The 25,974-nt window shown below is 39.8% G+C and overlaps 1 protein-coding gene across 1 annotated transcript in view; it reads left to right on the top strand.

Moving 5' to 3' along the window:
- The window catches only part of plekhh1 (pleckstrin homology domain containing, family H (with MyTH4 domain) member 1), a 169,116-nt gene that overhangs the window by 46,547 nt on the left and 96,595 nt on the right, over positions 1-25,974 (top strand). Inside the window, exons 3-5 of the mRNA XM_072913745.1 lie at positions 21,007-21,069; positions 21,216-21,365; positions 21,449-21,532. Coding sequence (XP_072769846.1) covers positions 21,007-21,069; positions 21,216-21,365; positions 21,449-21,532 — 297 coding nt within the window. The remainder of the gene's footprint in view (positions 1-21,006; positions 21,070-21,215; positions 21,366-21,448; positions 21,533-25,974) is intronic.

The raw sequence follows: 25,974 nt of genomic DNA, 5'->3' as shown, positions 1-25,974 counted from the left end.
AGTTCAAGTACCAATGATTGTCACTGTCGTTTTAGGAGCCAAAACATGTATTAAAGTGTCCTTTTAGGAGCCATAAAGCATGCTAAAGTGTCCTCTTATGTGCCAAAACGTGTGCTAAAGTGTCCTCTTATGTGCCAAAACGTGTGCTAAAGTGCCCTTTTGGAACCCAAAACACATGCTCAGGTGTCCTTTTAGGAGCCAAAACATGTATTAAAGTGTCCTTTTAGGAGCCAAAATGTGTGCTTAAGTGTTGTCTTAAGAGCTAAAATGTGCACTAAAGTGTCCTCTTATGTGCCAAACCGTGTGCTAAAGTGCCCTTTTGGGACCCAAAACACATGCTAAGGTTAAAGTTAAAGTTAAAGTACCAATGATTGTCACTGTTGTTTTAGGAGCCAAAACATGTATTAAAGTGTCCTTTTAGGAGCCATAAAGCATGCTGAAGTGTCCTCTTATGTGCCAAAACGTGTGCTAAAGTGTCCTCTTATGCGCCAAAACGTGTGCTAAAGTGTTCTCTTATGTGCCAAAACGTGTGCTAAAGTGTCCTCTTATGTGCCAAAACGTGTGCTAAAGTGTCCTCTTATGCACCAAAACGTGTGCTAAAGTGTCCTCTTATGTGCCAAAACGTGTGCTAAAGTGCTCTTTTGGGACCCAAAACACATGCTCAGGTGTTCTTTTAGGAGCCAAAACATGTATTAAAGTGTCCTTTTAGGAGCCAAAATGTGTGCTTAAGTGTTGTCTTAAGAGCTCAAATGTGCACTAAAGTGTCCTCTTATGTGCCAAACCGTGTGCTAAAGTGCCCTTTTGGGACCCAAAACACATGCTAAGGTTAAAGTTCAAGTACCAATGATTGTCACTGTCGTTTTAGGAGCCAAAACATGTATTAAAGTGTCCTTTTAGGAGCCATAAAGCATGCTGAAGTGTCCTCTTATGTGCCAAAACGTGTGCTAAAGTGTCCTCTTATGCGCCAAAACGTGTGCTAAAGTGTCTTCTTATGTGCCAAAACGTGTGCTAAAGTGCTCTTTTGGAACCCAAAACACATGCTCAAGTGTCGTTTTAGGAGCCAAAAGACGTATTAAAGTGTCCTTTTCGAGACGTAAAGCATGCTAAAGTGTCCTCTTATGTGCCAAAACGTGTGCTAAAGTGCCCCTTTGGGACCCAAAACACATGCTCAGGTTAAAGTTAAAGTTCAAGTACCAATGATTGTCACTGTCGTTTTAGGAGCCAAAACATGTATTAAAGTGTCCTTTTAGGAGCCATAAAGCATGCTAAAGTGTCCTCTTATGTGCCAAAACGTGTGCTAAAGTGTCCTCTTATGTGCCAAAACGTGTGCTAAAGTGCCCTTTTGGAACCCAAAACACATGCTCAAGTGTCGTTTTAGGAGCCAAAAGATGTATTAAAGTGTCCTTTTGAGACGTAAAGCATGCTAAAGTGTCCTCTTATGTGCCAAAACGTGTGCTAAAGTGTCCTCTTATGTGCCAAAACGTGTGCTAAAGTGCCCCTTTGGAACCCAAAACAAATGCTCAAGTGTCGTTTTAGGAGCCAAAAGATGTATTAAAGTGTCCTTTTCGAGACGTAAAGCATGCTAAAGTGTCCTCTTAGGTGCCAAAACATGTGCTAAAGTGTCCTCTTATGTGCCAAAACGTGTGCTAAAGTGCCCTTTTGGGACCCAAAACACATGCTCAGGTGTCGTTTTAGGAGCCAAAAGATGTATTAAAGTGTCCTTTTTGAGACGTAAAGCATGCTAAAGTGTCCTCTTATGTGCCAACACGTGTGCTAAAGTGTCCTCTTATGTACCAAAACGTGTGCTAAAGTGCCCTTTTGGGACCCAAAACACATGCTCAGGTTAAAGTTCAAGTTCAAGTACCAATGATTGTCACTGTCATTTTAGGAGCCAAAACATGTATTAAAGTTTCCTTTTAGGAGCCATAAGCATGCTAAAGTGTCCTCTTATGTGCCAAAACGTGTGCTAAAGTGTCCTCTTATGTGCCAAAACGTGTGCTAAAGTGTCCTCTTAGGTGCCAAAATGTGTGCTAAAGTGTCCTCTTATGTGCCAAAACGTGTGCTAAAGAAACCTTTTATGTGCCAAAACGTGTGCTAAAGTGCCCTTTTGGAACCCAAAACACATGCTCAAGTGTCGTTTTAGGAGCCAAAAGATGTATTAAAGTGTCCTTTTTGAGACGTAAAGCAAGCTAAAGTGTCCTCTTATGTGCCAAAACGTGTGCTAAAGTGTCGTCTTATGTGCCAAAACGTGTGCTAAAGTGCCCCTTTGGGACCCAAAACACATGCTCAGGTTAAAGTTAAAGTTCAAGTACCAATGATTGTCACTGTCGTTTTAGGAGCCAAAACATGTATTAAAGTGTCCTTTTAGGAGCCATAAAGCATGCTAAAGTGTCCTCTTATGTGCCAAAACGTGTGCTAAAGTGCCCTTTTGGGACCCAAAACACATGCTCAGGTTAAAGTTAAAGTTCAAGTACCAATGATTGTCACTGTCGTTTTAGGAGCCAAAACATGTATTAAAGTGTCCTTTTAGGAGCCATAAAGCATGCTAAAGTGTCCTCTTATGTGCCAAAACGTGTGCTAAAGTGTCCTCTTATGTGCCAAAACGTGTGCTAAAGTGCCCTTTTGGAACCCAAAACACATGCTCAGGTGTCCTTTTAGGAGCCAAAACATGTATTAAAGTGTCCTTTTAGGAGCCAAAATGTGTGCTTAAGTGTTGTCTTAAGAGCTAAAATGTGCACTAAAGTGTCCTCTTATGTGCCAAACCGTGTGCTAAAGTGCCCTTTTGGGACCCAAAACACATGCTAAGGTTAAAGTTAAAGTTAAAGTACCAATGATTGTCACTGTTGTTTTAGGAGCCAAAACATGTATTAAAGTGTCCTTTTAGGAGCCATAAAGCATGCTGAAGTGTCCTCTTATGTGCCAAAACGTGTGCTAAAGTGTCCTCTTATGCGCCAAAACGTGTGCTAAAGTGTTCTCTTATGTGCCAAAACGTGTGCTAAAGTGTCCTCTTATGTGCCAAAACGTGTGCTAAAGTGTCCTCTTATGCACCAAAACGTGTGCTAAAGTGTCCTCTTATGTGCCAAAACGTGTGCTAAAGTGCTCTTTTGGGACCCAAAACACATGCTCAGGTGTTCTTTTAGGAGCCAAAACATGTATTAAAGTGTCCTTTTAGGAGCCAAAATGTGTGCTTAAGTGTTGTCTTAAGAGCTAAAATGTGCACTAAAGTGTCCTCTTATGTGCCAAACCGTGTGCTAAAGTGCCCTTTTGGGACCCAAAACACATGCTAAGGTTAAAGTTCAAGTACCAATGATTGTCACTGTCGTTTTAGGAGCCAAAACATGTATTAAAGTGTCCTTTTAGGAGCCATAAAGCATGCTGAAGTGTCCTCTTATGTGCCAAAACGTGTGCTAAAGTGTCCTCTTATGCGCCAAAACGTGTGCTAAAGTGTCTTCTTATGTGCCAAAACGTGTGCTAAAGTGCTCTTTTGGAACCCAAAACACATGCTCAAGTGTCGTTTTAGGAGCCAAAAGACGTATTAAAGTGTCCTTTTCGAGACGTAAAGCATGCTAAAGTGTCCTCTTATGTGCCAAAACGTGTGCTAAAGTGCCCTTTTGGGACCCAAAACACATGCTCAGGTTAAAGTTAAAGTTCAAGTACCAATGATTGTCACTGTCGTTTTAGGAGCCAAAACATTTATTAAAGTGTCCTTTTAGGAGCCATAAAGCATGCTAAAGTGTCCTCTTATGTGCCAAAACGTGTGCTAAAGTGTCCTCTTATGTGCCAAAACGTGTGCTAAAGTGCCCTTTTGGAACCCAAAACACATGCTCAAGTGTCGTTTTAGGAGCCAAAAGATGTATTAAAGTGTCCTTTTGAGACGTAAAGCATGCTAAAGTGTCCTCTTATGTGCCAAAACGTGTGCTAAAGTGTCCTCTTATGTGCCAAAACGTGTGCTAAAGTGCCCCTTTGGAACCCAAAACAAATGCTCAAGTGTCGTTTTAGGAGCCAAAAGATGTATTAAAGTGTCCTTTTCGAGACGTAAAGCATGCTAAAGTGTCTTCTTAGGTGCCAAAACATGTGCTAAAGTGTCCTCTTATGTGCCAAAACGTGTGCTAAAGTGCCCTTTTGGGACCCAAAACACATGCTCAGGTGTCGTTTTAGGAGCCAAAAGATGTATTAAAGTGTCCTTTTTGAGACGTAAAGCATGCTAAAGTGTCCTCTTATGTGCCAACACGTGTGCTAAAGTGTCCTCTTATGTACCAAAACGTGTGCTAAAGTGCCCTTTTGGGACCCAAAACACATGCTCAGGTTAAAGTTCAAGTTCAAGTACCAATGATTGTCACTGTCATTTTAGGAGCCAAAACATGTATTAAAGTTTCCTTTTAGGAGCCATAAGCATGCTAAAGTGTCCTCTTATGTGCCAAAACGTGTGCTAAAGTGTCCTCTTATGTGCCAAAACGTGTGCTAAAGTGTCCTCTTAGGTGCCAAAATGTGTGCTAAAGTGTCCTCTTATGTGCCAAAACGTGTGCTAAAGAAACCTTTTATGTGCCAAAACGTGTGCTAAAGTGCCCTTTTGGAACCCAAAACACATGCTCAAGTGTCGTTTTAGGAGCCAAAAGATGTATTAAAGTGTCCTTTTTGAGACGTAAAGCAAGCTAAAGTGTCCTCTTATGTGCCAAAACGTGTGCTAAAGTGTCGTCTTATGTGCCAAATTGTGTGCTAAAGTGCCCCTTTGGGACCCAAAACACATGCTCAGGTTAAAGTTAAAGTTCAAGTACCAATGATTGTCACTGTCGTTTTAGGAGCCAAAACATGTATTAAAGTGTCCTTTTAGGAGCCATAAAGCATGCTAAAGTGTCCTCTTATGTGCCAAAACGTGTGCTAAAGTGTCCTCTTATGTGCCAAAACGTGTGCTAAAGTGCTCTTTTGGAACCCAAAACACATGCTCAAGTGTCGTTTTAGGAGCCAAAAGACGTATTAAAGTGTCCTTTTCGAGACGTAAAGCATGCTAAAGTGTCCTCTTATGTGCCAAAACGTGTGCTAAAGTGCCCTTTTGGGACCCAAAACACATGCTCAGGTTAAAGTTAAAGTTCAAGTACCAATGATTGTCACTGTCGTTTTAGGAGCCAAAACATGTATTAAAGTGTCCTTTTAGGAGCCATAAAGCATGCTAAAGTGTCCTCTTATGTGCCAAAACGTGTGCTAAAGTGTCCTCTTATGTGCCAAAACGTGTGCTAAAGTGCCCTTTTGGAACCCAAAACACATGCTCAAGTGTCGTTTTAGGAGCCAAAAGATGTATTAAAGTGTCCTTTTGAGACGTAAAGCATGCTAAAGTGTCCTCTTATGTGCCAAAACGTGTGCTAAAGTGTCCTCTTATGTGCCAAAACGTGTGCTAAAGTGCCCCTTTGGAACCCAAAACAAATGCTCAAGTGTCGTTTTAGGAGCCAAAAGATGTATTAAAGTGTCCTTTTCGAGACGTAAAGCATGCTAAAGTGTCTTCTTAGGTGCCAAAACATGTGCTAAAGTGTCCTCTTATGTGCCAAAACGTGTGCTAAAGTGCCCTTTAAGGACCCAAAACACATGCTCAGGTGTCGTTTTAGGAGCCAAAAGATGTATTAAAGTGTCCTTTTTGAGACGTAAAGCATGCTAAAGTGTCCTCTTATGTGCCAACACGTGTGCTAAAGTGTCCTCTTATGTACCAAAACGTGTGCTAAAGTGCCCTTTTGGGACCCAAAACACATGCTCAGGTTAAAGTTCAAGTTCAAGTACCAATGATTGTCACTGTCGTTTTAGGAGCCAAAACATGTATTAAAGTTTCCTTTTAGGAGCCATAAGCATGCTAAAGTGTCCTCTTATGTGCCAAAACGTGTGCTAAAGTGTCCTCTTATGTGCCAAAACGTGTGCTAAAGTGTCCTCTTAGGTGCCAAAATGTGTGCTAAAGTGTCCTCTTATGTGCCAAAACGTGTGCTAAAGAAACCTTTTATGTGCCAAAACGTGTGCTAAAGTGCCCTTTTGGAACCCAAAACACATGCTCAAGTGTCGTTTTAGGAGCCAAAAGATGTATTAAAGTGTCCTTTTTGAGACGTAAAGCAAGCTAAAGTGTCCTCTTATGTGCCAAAACTTTGTGCTAATGTGTCGTCTTATGTGCCAAAACGTGTGCTAAAGTGCCCCTTTGGGACCCAAAACACATGCTCAGGTTAAAGTTCAAGTACCAATGATTGTCACTGTCGTTTTAGGAGCCAAAACATGTATTAAAGTGTCCTTTTAGAAGCCATAAAGCATGCTAAAGTGTCCTCTTATGTGCCAAAACGTGTGGTAAAGTGTCCTCTTATGTGCCAAAACGTGTGCTAAAGTGTCCTCTGATGTGCCAAAACGTGTGCTAAAGTGTCCTCTGATGTGCCAAAACGTGTGCTAAAGTGCCCTTTTGGGACCCAAAACACATGCTCAGGTTAAAGTTAAAGTTCAAGTACCAATGATTGTCACTGTCGTTTTAGGAGCCAAAACATGTATTAAAGTGTCCTTTTAGGAGCCATAAAGCATGCTAAAGTGTCCTCTTATGTGCCAAAACGTGTGCTAAAGTGTCCTCTTATGTGCCAAAACGTGTGCTAAAGTGCCCTTTTGGGACCCAAAACACATGCTCAGGTTAAAGTTCAAGTTCAAGTACCAATGATTGTCACTGTCATTTTAGGAGCCAAAACATGTATTAAAGTTTCCTTTTAGGAGCCATAAAGCATGCTAAAGTGTCCTCTTATGTGCCAAAACGTGTGCTAAAGTGTCCTCTTATGTGCCAAAACGTGTGCTAAAGTGTCCTCTTAGGTGCCAAAATGTGTGCTAAAGTGTCCTCTTATGTGCCAAAACGTGTGCTAAAGAAACCTTTTATGTGCCAAAACGTGTGCTAAAGTGCCCTTTTGGAACCCAAAACACATGCTCAAGTGTCGTTTTAGGAGCCAAAAGATGTATTAAAGTGTCCTTTTTGAGACGTAAAGCAAGCTAAAGTGTCCTCTTATGTGCCAAAACGTGTACTAAAGTGTCGTCTTATGTGCCAAAACGTGTGCTAAAGTGCCCCTTTGGGACCCAAAACACATGCTCAGGTTAAAGTTCAAGTACCAATGATTGTCACTGTCGTTTTAGGAGCCAAAACATGTATTAAAGTGTCCTTTTAGAAGCCATAAAGCATGCTAAAGTGTCCTCTTATGTGCCAAAACGTGTGGTAAAGTGTCCTCTTATGTGCCAAAACGTGTGCTAAAGTGCTCTTTTGGAACCCAAAACACATGCTCAAGTGTCGTTTTAGGAGCCAAAAGACGTATTAAAGTGTCCTTTTCGAGACGTAAAGCATGCTAAAGTGTCCTCTTATGTGCCAAAACGTGTGCTAAAGTGCCCTTTTGGGACCCAAAACACATGCTCAGGTTAAAGTTAAAGTTCAAGTACCAATGATTGTCACTGTCGTTTTAGGAGCCAAAACATGTATTAAAGTGTCCTTTTAGGAGCCATAAAGCATGCTAAAGTGTCCTCTTATGTGCCAAAACGTGTGCTAAAGTGTCCTCTTATGTGCCAAAACGTGTGCTAAAGTGCCCTTTTGGAACCCAAAACACATGCTCAAGTGTCGTTTTAGGAGCCAAAAGATGTATTAAAGTGTCCTTTTGAGACGTAAAGCATGCTAAAGTGTCCTCTTATGTGCCAAAACGTGTGCTAAAGTGTCCTCTTATGTGCCAAAACGTGTGCTAAAGTGCCCCTTTGGAACCCAAAACAAATGCTCAAGTGTCGTTTTAGGAGCCAAAAGATGTATTAAAGTGTCCTTTTCGAGACGTAAAGCATGCTAAAGTGTCTTCTTAGGTGCCAAAACATGTGCTAAAGTGTCCTCTTATGTGCCAAAACGTGTGCTAAAGTGCCCTTTAAGGACCCAAAACACATGCTCAGGTGTCGTTTTAGGAGCCAAAAGATGTATTAAAGTGTCCTTTTTGAGACGTAAAGCATGCTAAAGTGTCCTCTTATGTGCCAACACGTGTGCTAAAGTGTCCTCTTATGTACCAAAACGTGTGCTAAAGTGCCCTTTTGGGACCCAAAACACATGCTCAGGTTAAAGTTCAAGTTCAAGTACCAATGATTGTCACTGTCGTTTTAGGAGCCAAAACATGTATTAAAGTTTCCTTTTAGGAGCCATAAGCATGCTAAAGTGTCCTCTTATGTGCCAAAACGTGTGCTAAAGTGTCCTCTTATGTGCCAAAACGTGTGCTAAAGTGTCCTCTTAGGTGCCAAAATGTGTGCTAAAGTGTCCTCTTATGTGCCAAAACGTGTGCTAAAGAAACCTTTTATGTGCCAAAACGTGTGCTAAAGTGCCCTTTTGGAACCCAAAACACATGCTCAAGTGTCGTTTTAGGAGCCAAAAGATGTATTAAAGTGTCCTTTTTGAGACGTAAAGCAAGCTAAAGTGTCCTCTTATGTGCCAAAACTTTGTGCTAATGTGTCGTCTTATGTGCCAAAACGTGTGCTAAAGTGCCCCTTTGGGACCCAAAACACATGCTCAGGTTAAAGTTCAAGTACCAATGATTGTCACTGTCGTTTTAGGAGCCAAAACATGTATTAAAGTGTCCTTTTAGAAGCCATAAAGCATGCTAAAGTGTCCTCTTATGTGCCAAAACGTGTGGTAAAGTGTCCTCTTATGTGCCAAAACGTGTGCTAAAGTGTCCTCTGATGTGCCAAAACGTGTGCTAAAGTGTCCTCTGATGTGCCAAAACGTGTGCTAAAGTGCCCTTTTGGGACCCAAAACACATGCTCAGGTTAAAGTTAAAGTTCAAGTACCAATGATTGTCACTGTCGTTTTAGGAGCCAAAACATGTATTAAAGTGTCCTTTTAGGAGCCATAAAGCATGCTAAAGTGTCCTCTTATGTGCCAAAACGTGTGCTAAAGTGTCCTCTTATGTGCCAAAACGTGTGCTAAAGTGCCCTTTTGGGACCCAAAACACATGCTCAGGTTAAAGTTCAAGTTCAAGTACCAATGATTGTCACTGTCATTTTAGGAGCCAAAACATGTATTAAAGTTTCCTTTTAGGAGCCATAAAGCATGCTAAAGTGTCCTCTTATGTGCCAAAACGTGTGCTAAAGTGTCCTCTTATGTGCCAAAACGTGTGCTAAAGTGTCCTCTTAGGTGCCAAAATGTGTGCTAAAGTGTCCTCTTATGTGCCAAAACGTGTGCTAAAGAAACCTTTTATGTGCCAAAACGTGTGCTAAAGTGCCCTTTTGGAACCCAAAACACATGCTCAAGTGTCGTTTTAGGAGCCAAAAGATGTATTAAAGTGTCCTTTTTGAGACGTAAAGCAAGCTAAAGTGTCCTCTTATGTGCCAAAACGTGTACTAAAGTGTCGTCTTATGTGCCAAAACGTGTGCTAAAGTGCCCCTTTGGGACCCAAAACACATGCTCAGGTTAAAGTTCAAGTACCAATGATTGTCACTGTCGTTTTAGGAGCCAAAACATGTATTAAAGTGTCCTTTTAGAAGCCATAAAGCATGCTAAAGTGTCCTCTTATGTGCCAAAACGTGTGGTAAAGTGTCCTCTTATGTGCCAAAACGTGTGCTAAAGTGTCCTCTGATGTGCCAAAACGTGTGCTAAAGTGTCCTCTGATGTGCCAAAACGTGTGCTAAAGTGCCCTTTTGGGACCCAAAACACATGCTCAGGTTAAAGTTAAAGTTCAAGTACCAATGATTGTCACTGTCGTTTTAGGAGCCAAAACATGTATTAAAGTGTCCTTTTAGGAGCCATAAAGCATGCTAAAGTGTCCTCTTATGTGCCAAAACGTGTGCTAAAGTGTCCTCTTATATGCCAAAACGTGTGCTAAAGTGCCCTTTTGGAACCCAAAACACATGCTCAGGTGTCCTTTTAGGAGCCAAAACATGTATTAAAGTGTCCTTTTAGGAGCCAAAATGTGTGCTTAAGTGTTGTCTTAAGAGCTAAAATGTGCACTAAAGTGTCCTCTTATGTGCCAAACCGTGTGCTAAAGTGCCCTTTTGGGACCCAAAACACATGCTAAGGTTAAAGTTAAAGTTAAAGTACCAATGATTGTCACTGTTGTTTTAGGAGCCAAAACATGTATTAAAGTGTCCTTTTAGGAGCCATAAAGCATGCTGAAGTGTCCTCTTATGTGCCAAAACGTGTGCTAAAGTGTCCTCTTATGCGCCAAAACGTGTGCTAAAGTGTTCTCTTATGTGCCAAAACGTGTGCTAAAGTGTCCTCTTATGTGCCAAAACGTGTGCTAAAGTGTCCTCTTATGCGCCAAAACGTGTGCTAAAGTGTCCTCTTATGTGCCAAAACGTGTGCTAAAGTGCTCTTTTGGGACCCAAAACACATGCTCAGGTGTTCTTTTAGGAGCCAAAACATGTATTAAAGTGTCCTTTTAGGAGCCAAAATGTGTGCTTAAGTGTTGTCTTAAGAGCTAAAATGTGCACTAAAGTGTCCTCTTATGTGCCAAAACGTGTGCTAAAGTGTCCTCTTATGTGCCAAAACGTGTGCTAAAGTGCCCCTTTGGAACCCAAAACAAATGCTCAAGTGTCGTTTTAGGAGCCAAAAGATGTATTAAAGTGTCCTTTTCGAGACGTAAAGCATGCTAAAGTGTCCTCTTAGGTGCCAAAACATGTGCTAAAGTGTCCTCTTATGTGCCAAAACGTGTGCTAAAGTGCCCTTTTGGGACCCAAAACACATGCTCAGGTGTCGTTTTAGGAGCCAAAACATGTATTAAAGTGTCCTTTTAGGAGCCATAAAGCATGCTGAAGTGTCCTCTTATGTGCCAGAACGTGTGCTAAAGTGTCCTCTTATGTGCCAAAATGTGTGCTAAAGTGAACTCTTATGTGCCAAAACGTGTGCTAAAGTGCCCTTTTGGAACCCAAAACATATGCTCAAGTGTCGTTTTAGGAGCCAAAAGATGTATTAAAGTGTCATTTCCGAGTCGTAAAGCATGCTAAAGTGTCCTCTTATGTGCCAAAACGTGTGCTAAAGTGTCCTCTTATGTGCCAAAACGTGTGCTAAAGTGCCCTTTTGGAACCCAAAACACATGCTCAAGTGTCATTTTAGGAGCCAAAAGATGTATTAAAGTGTTCTTTTCGAGACGTAAAGCATGCTAAAGTGTCCTCTTATGTGCCAAAACGTGTGCAAAAGTGTCCTCTTATGTGCCAAAACGTGTGCTAAAGTGTTCTCTTATGTGCCAAAATGTGTGCTAAAGTGCCCTTTTGGATTCCAAAACACATGCTCAAGTGTCGTTTTAGGAGCCAAAAGATGGATTAAAGTGTCCTTTTTGCGACGTAAAGCATGCTAAAGTGTCCTCTTATGTGCCAAAACGTGTGCTAAAGTGTCCTCTTATGTGCCAAAACGTGTGCTAAAGTGCCCTTTTGGGACCCAAAACACATGCTCAGGTTAAAGTTAAAGTTAAAGTACCAATGATTGTCACTGTTTTTTTAGGAGCCAAAACATGTATTAAAGTGTCCTTTTAGGAGCCATAAAGCATGCTGAAGTGTCCTCTTATGTGCCAGAACATGTGCTAAAGTGTCCTCTTATGTGCCAAAATGTGTGCTAAAGTGTCCTCTTATGTGCCAAAACGTGTGCTAAAGTGCCCTTTTGGAACCCAAAACATATGCTCAAGTGTCGTTTTAGGAGCCAAAAGATGTATTAAAGTGTCCTTTTCGAGTCGTAAAGCATGCTAAAGTGTCCTCTTATGTGCCAAAACGTGTGCTAAAGTGTCCTCTTATGTGCCAAAACGTGTGCTAAAGTGCCCTTTTGGAACCCAAAACACATGCTCAAGTGTCATTTTAGGAGCCAAAAGATGTATTAAAGTGTTCTTTTCGAGACGTAAAGCATGCTAAAGTGTCCTCTTATGTGCCAAAACGTGTGCAAAAGTGTCCTCTTATGTGCCAAAACGTGTGCTAAAGTGTTCTCTTATGTGCCAAAATGTGTGCTAAAGTGCCCTTTTGGATTCCAAAACACATGCTCAAGTGTCGTTTTAGGAGCCAAAAGATGGATTAAAGTGTCCTTTTTGCGACGTAAAGCATGCTAAAGTGTCCTCTTATGTGCCAAAACGTGTGCTAAAGTGTCCTCTTATGTGCCAAAACGTGTGCTAAAGTGTCATTTTGGGACCCAAAACACATGCTCAGGTTAAAGTTAAAGTTAAAGTACCAATGGTTGTCATTGTCGTTTTAGGAGCCAAAAAAATGTATTAAAGTGTCCTTTTAGGAGCCATAAAGCATGCTAAAGTGTCCTCTTATGTGCCAAAACGTGTGCTAAAGTGTCCTCTTATGTGCCAAAATGTGTGCTAAAGTGTCCTCTTATTTGCCAAAACGTGTGCTAAAGTGCCCTTTTGGAACCCAAAACAAATGCTCAAGTGTCGTTTTAGGAGCCAAAAGATGTATTAAAGTGTCCTCTTAGGAGCCAAAATGTATGTTGAAGTGCCCTCCAGGGACCAAAAACACAATGTCCTTTTAGGAACTAAAATATGTACTAAAGTCATGTTTTCAGAGCCAAAATATGTACTAAAGTGTCCTCTTAGGAGCCAAAACGCATCCTAAAGTTCCAGTCTTATGTGCCAAAACGTGTGCTAAAGTGCCTTTTTGGGACCCAAAACACATGCTCAGGTGTCGTTTTAGGAGCCAAAACATGTATTAAAGTGTCCTTTTAGGAGCCAAAATGTGTGCTTAAGTGTTGTCTTAAGAGTTAAATTGTGTACTAAAGTGTCCTCTTATGTGCCAAAACGTGTGCTAAAGTGCCCTTTTGGGACCCAAAACACATGCTCAGGTGTCGTTTTAGGAGCCAAAACATGTATTAAAGTGTCCTTTTAGGAGCCAAAATGTATGTTGAAGTGCCCTCCAGGGACCAAAAACACAGTGTCCTTTTAGGAACTAAAATATGTACTAAAGTTATGTTTTAGGAGCCAAAATATGTACTAAATTGTCCTCTTAGGAGCCAAAACACATCCTAATGTTCCAGTCTTATGTGCCAAAACGTGTGCTAAAGTGCCCTTTTGGGACCCAAAACACATGCTCAGGTTAAAGTTCAAGTTCAAGTACCAATGATTGTCACTGTCGTTTTAGGAGCCAAAACATGTATTAAAGTTTCCTTTTAGGAGCCATAAGCATGCTAAAGTGTCCTCTTATGTGCCAAAACGTGTGCTAAAGTGTCCTCTTATGTGCCAAAACGTGTGCTAAAGTGTCCTCTTAGGTGCCAAAATGTGTGCTAAAGTGTCCTCTTATGTGCCAAAACGTGTGCTAAAGAAACCTTTTATGTGCCAAAACGTGTGCTAAAGTGCCCTTTTGGAACCCAAAACACATGCTCAAGTGTCGTTTTAGGAGCCAAAAGATGTATTAAAGTGTCCTTTTTGAGACGTAAAGCAAGCTAAAGTGTCCTCTTATGTGCCAAAACTTTGTGCTAATGTGTCGTCTTATGTGCCAAAACGTGTGCTAAAGTGCCCCTTTGGGACCCAAAACACATGCTCAGGTTAAAGTTCAAGTACCAATGATTGTCACTGTCGTTTTAGGAGCCAAAACATGTATTAAAGTGTCCTTTTAGAAGCCATAAAGCATGCTAAAGTGTCCTCTTATGTGCCAAAACGTGTGGTAAAGTGTCCTCTTATGTGCCAAAACGTGTGCTAAAGTGTCCTCTGATGTGCCAAAACGTGTGCTAAAGTGTCCTCTGATGTGCCAAAACGTGTGCTAAAGTGCCCTTTTGGGACCCAAAACACATGCTCAGGTTAAAGTTAAAGTTCAAGTACCAATGATTGTCACTGTCGTTTTAGGAGCCAAAACATGTATTAAAGTGTCCTTTTAGGAGCCATAAAGCATGCTAAAGTGTCCTCTTATGTGCCAAAACGTGTGCTAAAGTGTCCTCTTATGTGCCAAAACGTGTGCTAAAGTGCCCTTTTGGGACCCAAAACACATGCTCAGGTTAAAGTTCAAGTTCAAGTACCAATGATTGTCACTGTCATTTTAGGAGCCAAAACATGTATTAAAGTTTCCTTTTAGGAGCCATAAAGCATGCTAAAGTGTCCTCTTATGTGCCAAAACGTGTGCTAAAGTGTCCTCTTATGTGCCAAAACGTGTGCTAAAGTGTCCTCTTAGGTGCCAAAATGTGTGCTAAAGTGTCCTCTTATGTGCCAAAACGTGTGCTAAAGAAACCTTTTATGTGCCAAAACGTGTGCTAAAGTGCCCTTTTGGAACCCAAAACACATGCTCAAGTGTCGTTTTAGGAGCCAAAAGATGTATTAAAGTGTCCTTTTTGAGACGTAAAGCAAGCTAAAGTGTCCTCTTATGTGCCAAAACGTGTACTAAAGTGTCGTCTTATGTGCCAAAACGTGTGCTAAAGTGCCCCTTTGGGACCCAAAACACATGCTCAGGTTAAAGTTCAAGTACCAATGATTGTCACTGTCGTTTTAGGAGCCAAAACATGTATTAAAGTGTCCTTTTAGAAGCCATAAAGCATGCTAAAGTGTCCTCTTATGTGCCAAAACGTGTGGTAAAGTGTCCTCTTATGTGCCAAAACGTGTGCTAAAGTGTCCTCTGATGTGCCAAAACGTGTGCTAAAGTGTCCTCTGATGTGCCAAAACGTGTGCTAAAGTGCCCTTTTGGGACCCAAAACACATGCTCAGGTTAAAGTTAAAGTTCAAGTACCAATGATTGTCACTGTCATTTTAGGAGCCAAAACATGTATTAAAGTGTCCTTTTAGGAGCCATAAAGCATGCTAAAGTGTCCTCTTATGTGCCAAAACGTGTGCTAAAGTGTCCTCTTATATGCCAAAACGTGTGCTAAAGTGCCCTTTTGGAACCCAAAACACATGCTCAGGTGTCCTTTTAGGAGCCAAAACATGTATTAAAGTGTCCTTTTAGGAGCCAAAATGTGTGCTTAAGTGTTGTCTTAAGAGCTAAAATGTGCACTAAAGTGTCCTCTTATGTGCCAAACCGTGTGCTAAAGTGCCCTTTTGGGACCCAAAACACATGCTAAGGTTAAAGTTAAAGTTAAAGTACCAATGATTGTCACTGTTGTTTTAGGAGCCAAAACATGTATTAAAGTGTCCTTTTAGGAGCCATAAAGCATGCTGAAGTGTCCTCTTATGTGCCAAAACGTGTGCTAAAGTGTCCTCTTATGCGCCAAAACGTGTGCTAAAGTGTTCTCTTATGTGCCAAAACGTGTGCTAAAGTGTCCTCTTATGTGCCAAAACGTGTGCTAAAGTGTCCTCTTATGCGCCAAAACGTGTGCTAAAGTGTCCTCTTATGTGCCAAAACGTGTGCTAAAGTGCTCTTTTGGGACCCAAAACACATGCTCAGGTGTTCTTTTAGGAGCCAAAACATGTATTAAAGTGTCCTTTTAGGAGCCAAAATGTGTGCTTAAGTGTTGTCTTAAGAGCTAAAATGTGCACTAAAGTGTCCTCTTATGTGCCAAAACGTGTGCTAAAGTGTCCTCTTATGTGCCAAAACGTGTGCTAAAGTGCCCCTTTGGAACCCAAAACAAATGCTCAAGTGTCGTTTTAGGAGCCAAAAGATGTATTAAAGTGTCCTTTTCGAGACGTAAAGCATGCTAAAGTGTCCTCTTAGGTGCCAAAACATGTGCTAAAGTGTCCTCTTATGTGCCAAAACGTGTGCTAAAGTGCCCTTTTGGGACCCAAAACACATGCTCAGGTGTCGTTTTAGGAGCCAAAAGATGTATTAAAGTGTCCTTTTTGAGACGTAAAGCATGCTAAAGTGTCCTCTTATGTGCCAAAACGTGTGCTAAAGTGTCCTCTTATGTGCCAAAACGTGTGCTAAAGTGCCCTTTTGGGACCCAAAACACATGCTCAGGTTAAAGTTAAAGTTAAAGTACCAATGATTGTCACTGTTTTTTTAGGAGCCAAAACATGTATTAAAGTGTCCTTTTAGGAGCCATAAAGCATGCTGAAGTGTCCTCTTATGTGCCAGAACGTGTGCTAAAGTGTCCTCTTATGTGCCAAAATGTGTGCTAAAGTGAACTCTTATGTGCCAAAACGTGTGCTAAAGTGCCCTTTTGGAACCCAAAACATATGCTCAAGTGTCGTTTTAGGAGCCAAAAGATGTATTAAAGTGTCATTTCCGAGTCGTAAAGCATGCTAAAGTGTCCTCTTATGTGCCAAAACGTGTGCTAAAGTGTCCTCTTATGTGCCAAAACGTGTGCTAAAGTGCCCTTTTGGAACCCAAAACACATGCTCAAGTGTCATTTTAGGAGCCAAAAGATGTATTAAAGTGTTCTTTTCGAGACGTAAAGCATGCTAAAGTGTCCTCTTATGTGCCAAAACGTGTGCAAAAGTGTCCTCTTATGTGCCAAAACGTGTGCTAAAGTGTTCTCTTATGTGCCAAAATGTGTGCTAAAGTGCCCTTTTGGATTCCAAAACACATGCTCAAGTGTCGTTTTAGGAGCCAAAAGATGGATTAAAGTGTCCTTTTTGCGACGTAAAGCATGCTAAAGTGTCCTCTTATGTGCCAAAACGTGTGCTAAAGTGTCCTCTTATGTGCCAAAACGTGTGCTAAAGTGCCCTTTTGGGACCCAAAACACATGCTCAGGTTAAAGTTAAAGTTAAAGTACCAATGATTGTCACTGTTTTTTTAGGAGCCAAAACATGTATTAAAGTGTCCTTTTAGGAGCCATAAAGCATGCTGAAGTGTCCTCTTATGTGCCAGAACATGTGCTAAAGTGTCCTCTTATGTGCCAAAATGTGTGCTAAAGTGTCCTCTTATGTGCCAAAACGTGTGCTAAAGTGCCCTTTTGGAACCCAAAACATATGCTCAAGTGTCGTTTTAGGAGCCAAAAGATGTATTAAAGTGTCCTTTTCGAGTCGTAAAGCATGCTAAAGTGTCCTCTTATGTGCCAAAACGTGTGCTAAAGTGTCCTCTTATGTGCCAAAACGTGTGCTAAAGTGCCCTTTTGGAACCCAAAACACATGCTCAAGTGTCATTTTAGGAGCCAAAAGATGTATTAAAGTGTTCTTTTCGAGACGTAAAGCATGCTAAAGTGTCCTCTTATGTGCCAAAACGTGTGCAAAAGTGTCCTCTTATGTGCCAAAACGTGTGCTAAAGTGTTCTCTTATGTGCCAAAATGTGTGCTAAAGTGCCCTTTTGGATTCCAAAACACATGCTCAAGTGTCGTTTTAGGAGCCAAAAGATGGATTAAAGTGTCCTTTTTGCGACGTAAAGCATGCTAAAGTGTCCTCTTATGTGCCAAAACGTGTGCTAAAGTGTCCTCTTATGTGCCAAAACGTGTGCTAAAGTGTCATTTTGGGACCCAAAACACATGCTCAGGTTAAAGTTAAAGTTAAAGTACCAATGGTTGTCATTGTCGTTTTAGGAGCCAAAAAAATGTATTAAAGTGTCCTTTTAGGAGCCATAAAGCATGCTAAAGTGTCCTCTTATGTGCCAAAACGTGTGCTAAAGTGTCCTCTTATGTGCCAAAATGTGTGCTAAAGTGTCCTCTTATTTGCCAAAACGTGTGCTAAAGTGCCCTTTTGGAACCCAAAACAAATGCTCAAGTGTCGTTTTAGGAGCCAAAAGATGTATTAAAGTGTCCTCTTAGGAGCCAAAATGTATGTTGAAGTGCCCTCCAGGGACCAAAAACACAATGTCCTTTTAGGAACTAAAATATGTACTAAAGTCATGTTTTCAGAGCCAAAATATGTACTAAAGTGTCCTCTTAGGAGCCAAAACGCATCCTAAAGTTCCAGTCTTATGTGCCAAAACGTGTGCTAAAGTGCCTTTTTGGGACCCAAAACACATGCTCAGGTGTCGTTTTAGGAGCCAAAACATGTATTAAAGTGTCCTTTTAGGAGCCAAAATGTGTGCTTAAGTGTTGTCTTAAGAGTTAAATTGTGTACTAAAGTGTCCTCTTATGTGCCAAAACGTGTGCTAAAGTGCCCTTTTGGGACCCAAAACACATGCTCAGGTGTCGTTTTAGGAGCCAAAACATGTATTAAAGTGTCCTTTTAGGAGCCAAAATGTATGTTGAAGTGCCCTCCAGGGACCAAAAACACAGTGTCCTTTTAGGAACTAAAATATGTACTAAAGTTATGTTTTAGGAGCCAAAATATGTACTAAAGTGTCCTCTTAGGAGCCAAAACACATCCTAATGTTCCAGTCTTATGTGCCAAAACGTGTGCTAAAGTGCCCTTATGGGACCCAAAACACATGCTCAGGTGTCGTTTTATGAGCCAAAACATGTATTAAAGTGTCCTTTTAGTAGCCAAAATGTGTGCTGAAGTGTTGTCTTAAGAGCTAAAATGTGTACTAAAGTGTCCTCTTATGTGCCAAAACGTGTGCTAAAGTTCCCTTTTGGGACCCAAAACACATGCTCAGGTGTCGTTTTAGGAGACAAAACATGTATTAAAGTGTCCTTTTAGGAGCCAAAATGTATGTTGAAGTGCCCTCCAGGGACCAAAAACACAGTGTCCTTTTAGGAACTAAAATATGTACTAAAGTTATGTTTTAGGAGCCAAAATATGTACTAAAGTGTCCTCTTAGGAGCCAAAACGCATCCTAAAGTTCCAGTCTTATGTGCCAAAATGTGTGCTAAAGTGCCCTTTTGGGACCCAAAACACATGCTCAGGTGTCGTTTTATGAGCCAAAACATGTATTAAAGTGTCCTTTTAGGAGCCAAAATGTGTGCTTAAGCATTGTCTTAAGAGCTAAAATGTGTACTAAAGTGTCCTCTTATGTGCCAAAACGTGTGCTAAAGTGCCCTTTTGGGACCCAAAACACATGCTCAGGTGTTCTTTTAGGAGCCATAACATTTATTCAAGTGTTGTTTTAGGAGCCAAAAACGTGTGCTAAAGTGTCCTTTTATGTGCCAAAACGTGTGCTAAAGTGCCCTTTTGGAACCCAAAACACATGCTCAAGTGTCGTTTTAGGAGCCAAAAGATGTATTAATGTGTCCTTTTTGAGACGTAAAGCATGCTAAAGTGTCCTCTTATGTGCCAAAACGTGTGCTAAAGTGTCCTCTTATGTGCCAAAACGTGTGCTAAAGTGCCCTTTTGGAACCCAAAACACATGCTCAAGTGTCGTTTTAGGAGCCAAAAGATGTATTAAAGTGTCCTTTTCGAGACGTAAAGCATGCTAAAGTGTCCTCTTATGTGCCAAAACGTGTGCTAAAGTGTCCTCTTATGTGCCAAAACGTGTGCTAAAGTGCCCTTTTGGAACCCAAAACATGCTCAAGTGTCGTTTTAGGAGCCAAAAGATGTATTAAAGTGTCCTTTTTGAGACGTAAAGCATGCTAAAGTGTCCTCTTATGTGCCAAAACGTGTGCTAAAGTGCCCTTTTGGGACCCAAAACACATACTCATGTGTTGTTTTATGAGCCAAAACATGTATTAAAGTGTCCTTTTAGGAGCCAAAATGTGTGCTTAAGTGTTGTCTTAAGAGCTAAAATGTGCACTAAAGTGTCCTCTTATGTGCCAAAACGTGTGCTAAAGTGCCCTTTTGGGACCCAAAACACATGCTCGGGTGTCGTTTTATGAGCCAAAACATGTATTAAAGTGTCCTTTTAGTAGCCAAAATGTGTGCTGAAGTGTTGTCTTAAGAGCTAAAATGTGTACTAAAGTGTCCTCTTAGGAGCCAAAACACATCCTAATGTTCCAGTCTTATGTGCCAAAACGTGTGCTAAAGTGCCCTTATGGGACCCAAAACACATGCTCAGGTGTCGTTTTATGAGCCAAAACATGTATTAAAGTGTCCTTTTAGGAGCCAAAATGTGTGCTTAAGTGTTGTCTTAAGAGCTAAAATGTGCACTAAAGTGTCCTCTTATGTGCCAAAACGTGTGCTAAAGTGCCCTTTTGGGACCCAAAACACATGCTCAGGTGTCGTTTTAGTAGCCAAAACATGTATTAAAGTGTCCTTTTAGGAGCCAAAATGTATGTTGAAGTGCCCTCCAGGGACCAAAAACGCAGTGTCCTTTTAGGAACAAAAATATGCACTAAAGTTATGTTTTAAGAGCCAAAATATGTACTAAAGTGTCCTCTTAGGAGCCAAAACGCATCCTAAAGTTCCAGTCTTATGTGCCAAAATGTGTGCTAAAGTGCCCTTTTGGGACCCAAAACACATGCTCAGGTGTCGTTTTATGAGCCAAAACATGTATTAAAGTGTCCTTTTAGGAGCCAAAATGTGTGCTTAAGCATTGTCTTAAGAGCTAAAATGTGTACTAAAGTGTCCTCTTATGTGCCAAAACGTGTGCTAAAGTGCCCTTTTGGGACCCAAAACACATGCTCAGGTGTTCTTTTAGGAGCCATAACATTTATTCAAGTGTTGTTTTAGGAGCCAAAAACGTGTGCTAAAGTGTCTTTTTATGTGCCAAAACGTGTGCTAAAGTGCCATTTTGGGCCCCAAAACACATGCTCAAGTGTCGTTTTAGGAGCCAAAACATGTTTTAAAGTGTTGTTTTGGGAGCCAAAATGTGTGCTTAAGTGTTGTCTTATGAGCCAAAACGCATCCTAAAGTTCCAGTCTTATGTGCCAAAACATGTGCTAAAGTGCCCTTTTGGAACCCAAACACATATTAAGGTGTCCTTTTAGGAGCTAAGACATTTATTTAAGTGTTGTTTTAGGAGTTCAAATATGTACTAAAGTGTTGCCTTAGGAGCCAAAACATGTACTAAAGTGTCCTCTTAGGAGCCAAAATGCGTGCTAAAGTGTTGTCTCAGGAGCTACAAATATGTAGTAAAGTGCAAACCTGCATGTGTCTTCACAAGAACAGTTTTTCTCAAGTGATTAACCCACCAAAATGAGTGGCAAGAAGCAGAGCTTGTCTGATCCCACCCCTGTGCCATAAACAGGAGCCAAAATGTGTGCTAAAGTGCCCTCATAGGAGCTAAACAGTGTATTAAAATGATCTTTTAGGAGGCAAAACGCACGCTAAAGTGCAGTTTTATCAGTCAGTTTAATTTGGAAGATGTTGATGAATTATTGATGAGGTCATTTTCACTTTCCCAGTGGAGGAGGGAGGGGGGAGGAGTCATGTAACCATGGTAACCGCTGCTTTGTTTCTCTGCACTCAGATGCAAGAGTTGGAGCAGCGGGTGATTGAGGCCGATCAGCGCGCCCAGAGTGCAGAGAAGCAGGTAGGTAAAGGGCAGCTTTTGTCCCGCACTTGAGGACAGTCTGGAGGAAAAAGAGAAGTCGTTATCTCAAGCTGTAGCAAATAGTTTGTGGCGCCCGTTTGTTCAAAAGTTTTCTAATCATGCGCCGGATGATCAACGCCTTCCAGATCCACGTCATGGAGGACAAGTTGAAGTCGGCCAACGTACAAAGCAGCGAGTCCGAGGGCTCCTTGTACAGGAAGTACCAAGACCTGACCAGCCAGGTCCAGGAGAAAGACGGCGTGATAAAGAGACTCCAGATCCAGCTGGGAAAACAGGTGTGGGCGGGGCCAACTGAAAGGGGGAGGTCCCTTCATGGCTGAGATGATAATAACGTGGTGTTTCCTCTGACTCCCTCCAGGTGTTAGTCCGAGCCCAGGAGGCAAAGATCATTGAGGAGAAGGCGAGCAAGATTAAAGACTGGGTCACAATCAAGCTTGGAGAGGTAAACATCTTTGTTGATGATTGCCAGATGGAACAACAACATGTTTGTAAATATATTTGATGATTGCCAGATGGAACAACAACATGTTTGTAAATATATTTGATGATTGCCAGATGGAACAACAACATGTTTGTAAATATATTTGATGATTGCCAGATGGAACAACAACATGTTTGTAGATATATTTGATGATTAACAGATGGAACAACAATATGTTTGTAAATATATTTGATGATTGCCAGATGGAACAACAACATGTTTGTAAATATATTTGATGATTGCCAGATGGAACAACAACATGTTTGTAAATATATTTGATGATTGCCAGACGGAACACCACCATGTTTGTTGATGATTGCCAGATGGAACAACAACATGTTTGTAAATATATTTGATGATTGCCAGATGGAACAACAACATGTTTGTAAACATATTTGATGATTGCCAAATGGAACAACAACATGTTTGTAAATATATTTGATGATTGCCAGATGGAACAACAATATGTTTGTAAATATATTTGATGATTGCCAGATGGAACAACAACATGTTTGTAAATATATTTGATGATTGCCAGATGGAACAACAATATGTTTGTAAATATATTTGATGATTGCCAGATGGAACAACAACATGTTTGTAAATATATTTGATGATTGCCAGATGGAACAACAACATGTTTGTAAATATATTTGATGATTGCCAGATGAAACACCAACAACATGTTTGTTGATCATTGCCAGATGGAACAACAACAACATCTTTATAAATATATTTGATGATTGCCAGATGGAACACCAACAACATGTTTGTTGATGATTGCCAGATGGACTACCAACATATTTGAAAATATATTTGATGATTGCCAGATGGAACAACAACATGTTTGTAAATATATTTGATGATTGCCAGATGGAACAACAACATGTTTGTAAATATATGTGATGATTGCCAGATGGAACACCAACATGTTTGTTGATGATTGCCAGATGGAACAACAATATGTTTGTAAATATATTTGATGATTGCCAGATGGAACAACAATATGTTTGTAAATATATTTGATGATTAACAGATGGAACAACAATATGTTTGTAAATATATTTGATGATTGCCAGATGGAACAACAACATGTTTGTAAATATATTTGATGATTGCCAGATGGAACAACAATATGTTTGTAAATATATTTGATGATTGCCAGATGGAACAACAACATGTTTGTAAATATATTTGATGATTGCCAGATGGAACAACAATATGTTTGTAAATATATTTGATGATTGCCAGATGAAACACCAACAACATGTTTGTTGATCATTGCCAGATGGAACAACAACAACATCTTTATAAATATATTTGATGATTGCCAGATGGAACACCAACAACATGTTTGTTGATGATTGCCAGATGGACTACCAACATATTTGAAAATATATTTGATGATTGCCAGATGGAACAACAACATGTTTGTAAATATATTTGATGATTGCCAGATGTAACAACAACATGTTTGTAAATATATGTGATGATTGCCAGATGGAACACCAAGATGTTTGTTGATGATTGCCAGATGGAACAACAATATGTTTGTAAATATATTTGATGATTGCCAGATGGAACAACAATATGTTTGTAAATATATTTGATGATTGCCAGATGGAACACCAACAACATGTTTGTTGATCACTGCCAGATGTAATAACAACATCTTTATAAATATATTTGATGATTGCCAGATGGAATACCAACAGCATGTTTGTTGAAGATTGCCAGATGGAATATCAACATGTTTGTAAATCTATTTCATGATTGCCAGATAGAACACCAACAACATGTTTGTTGATGATTGCCAGATGGACTAACAACATATTTGCAAATATATTTGATGATTGCCAGATGGAACACCAACAGCATGTTTGTTGATGATTGCCAGATGGAATATCAACATGTTTGTAAATATATTTCATGATTGCCAGATGGAACACCAACAGCATGTTTGTTGATGATTGCCAGATGGAATATCAACATGTTTGTTAATATATTTCATGATTGCCAGATGGACCAACAACATGTTTGTAAATATATTTGATGATTGACAGATGGAACACCATCAACATGTTTGTAAATATATTTGATTATTGCCAGATGGAACACCAACATGTTTGTAAATACATTTGCTGATTGCCAGATGGAACATCAACAACATGTTTGTAAATATATTTGATGATTGCCAGATGGAACCCAAACAACATGTTTGTAAATATATTTGATGATTGTCAGATGGAACACCATCAATATGTTTGTAAATATATTTGATGATTGCCAGATGGACCAACAACATGTTTGCAAATATATTTGATGATTGCCAGATGGAACACCACCAACATGTTTGTAAATATATTTGATGATTGCCAGATGGACCAACAACATGTTTGTAAATATATTTGATGATTGCCAGATGGAACACCAAAATATTTTTTGATGATTGCCAGATAGAATACCAACATGTTTGTAAATATATTTGATGATTGCCAGATGTAACCCAAACAACCTGTTCATTAATATATGTTGATGATTGCCAGATGTATCACCAACATATTTGTAAATATATTTGATGATTGCCAAATGGACCACCATCAACATGTTTGCAAATATATTTGATGATTGACAGATGGAACACAAACATGTTTTTTGATAAGTTTAAAATGGATTACCAACTACATGTTTGTTGCTGATTACCAGGTGGTACACCAACATCTGTGTTGATGATTGCCAGATAGAAAAAAAATATGTTTGCAAATATATTTGATGATTGCCTGATGGAACACCAACAACATGTTTGTAAATATATTTGATGATTGACAAATAGAACACCAACAACATGTTTGTAAATATATTTGCTGATTGACAAATGGAACGCCAACGTGTTTGTAAATATATTTGCTGATTGCCAGATAGAACGCCAACAACATGCGTGTTGATTATTTACAAATGGAACACCAACAAAATGTTTGTAAATATATTTGCTGATTGCCAGATGGAACACCAAAATATTTTTTGATGATTGCCAGATAGAATACCAACATGTTTGTAAATATATTTGATGATTGCCAGATGTAACCCAAACAACTTGTTCATTAATATATGTTGATGATTGCCAGATGTATCACCAACATCTTTGTAAATATATTTGATGATTGCCAAATGGACCACCATCAACATGTTTGCAAATATATTTGATGATTGACAGATGGAACACCAACATGTTTTTTGATAAGTTTAAAATGGATTACCAACTACATGTTTGTTGCTGATTACCAGGTGGTACACCAACATCTGTGTTGATGATTGCCAGATAGAACAAAAATATGTTTGCAAATATATTTGATGACTGCCTGATGGAACACTAACAACATGTTTGTAAATATATTTGATGATTGACAAATGGAACGTCAACGTGTTTGTAAATATATTTGCTGATTGCCAGATAGAACACCAACAACATGCGTGTTGATTATTTACAAATGGAACACCAACAAAATGTTTGTAAATATATTTGCTGATTGCCAGATGGAACACTAACAGCATGTTTGTTGATAATTCACAAAAGGAACACCAACATGTTTGTTGCTAATTGCCAGGTGGTACACCAACATCTTTTTTGATGATTGCCAGATAAACACCAACATGTTTGAAAAAATATTACATGATTGACAAATGGAACACCAACAACATGTTTGCAAATATATTTTGATAATTCACAAATGGAACACCAACAACATGTTTGTTGATGATTGCCAGGTGGTACAACAACATCTGTGTTGATGATTGCCAGATAGAACACCAACATGTTTGAAAATATATTACATAATTGACAAATGGAACACCAACAACGTGTTTGTAAATATATTAGATGATTGCCAAATGGAACACCAACAACATGTTTGTTGAGGTTTTCCATATGGAATACCAACATCTTTGCAAATACATTTGATGATTGCCAAATGGACCACCATCAACATGTTTGCAAATATATTTGATGATTGACAGATGGAACACCATCATGTTTTTTGATAAGTTTCAAATGGATCACCAACTACATGTTTGTTGCTGATTACCAGATGGTACACCAACATCTGTGTTGATGATTGCCAGATGGAACAACAATATGTTTGCAAATATATTTGATGACTGCCTGATGGAACACCAACAACATGTTTGTAAATATATTTGATGATTGACAAATGGAACGCCAACGTGTTTGCAAATATATTTGCTGATTGCCAGATAGAACGCCAACAACATGCGTGTTGATTATTTACAAATGGAACACCAACAAAATGTTTGTAAATATATTTGCTGATTGCCAGATGGAACACTAACAGCATGTTTGTTGATAATTCACAAATGGAACACCAACATGTTTGTTGCTGATTGCC

This window comes from Nerophis lumbriciformis, linkage group LG08, assembly GCF_033978685.3.
Source record: "Nerophis lumbriciformis linkage group LG08, RoL_Nlum_v2.1, whole genome shotgun sequence".
Classification (NCBI taxonomy): Eukaryota; Metazoa; Chordata; class Actinopteri; order Syngnathiformes; family Syngnathidae; genus Nerophis; species Nerophis lumbriciformis.
Note: the sequence above shows the minus strand (reverse complement) of the source record. Positions and strands in the feature narration are given on the sequence as shown.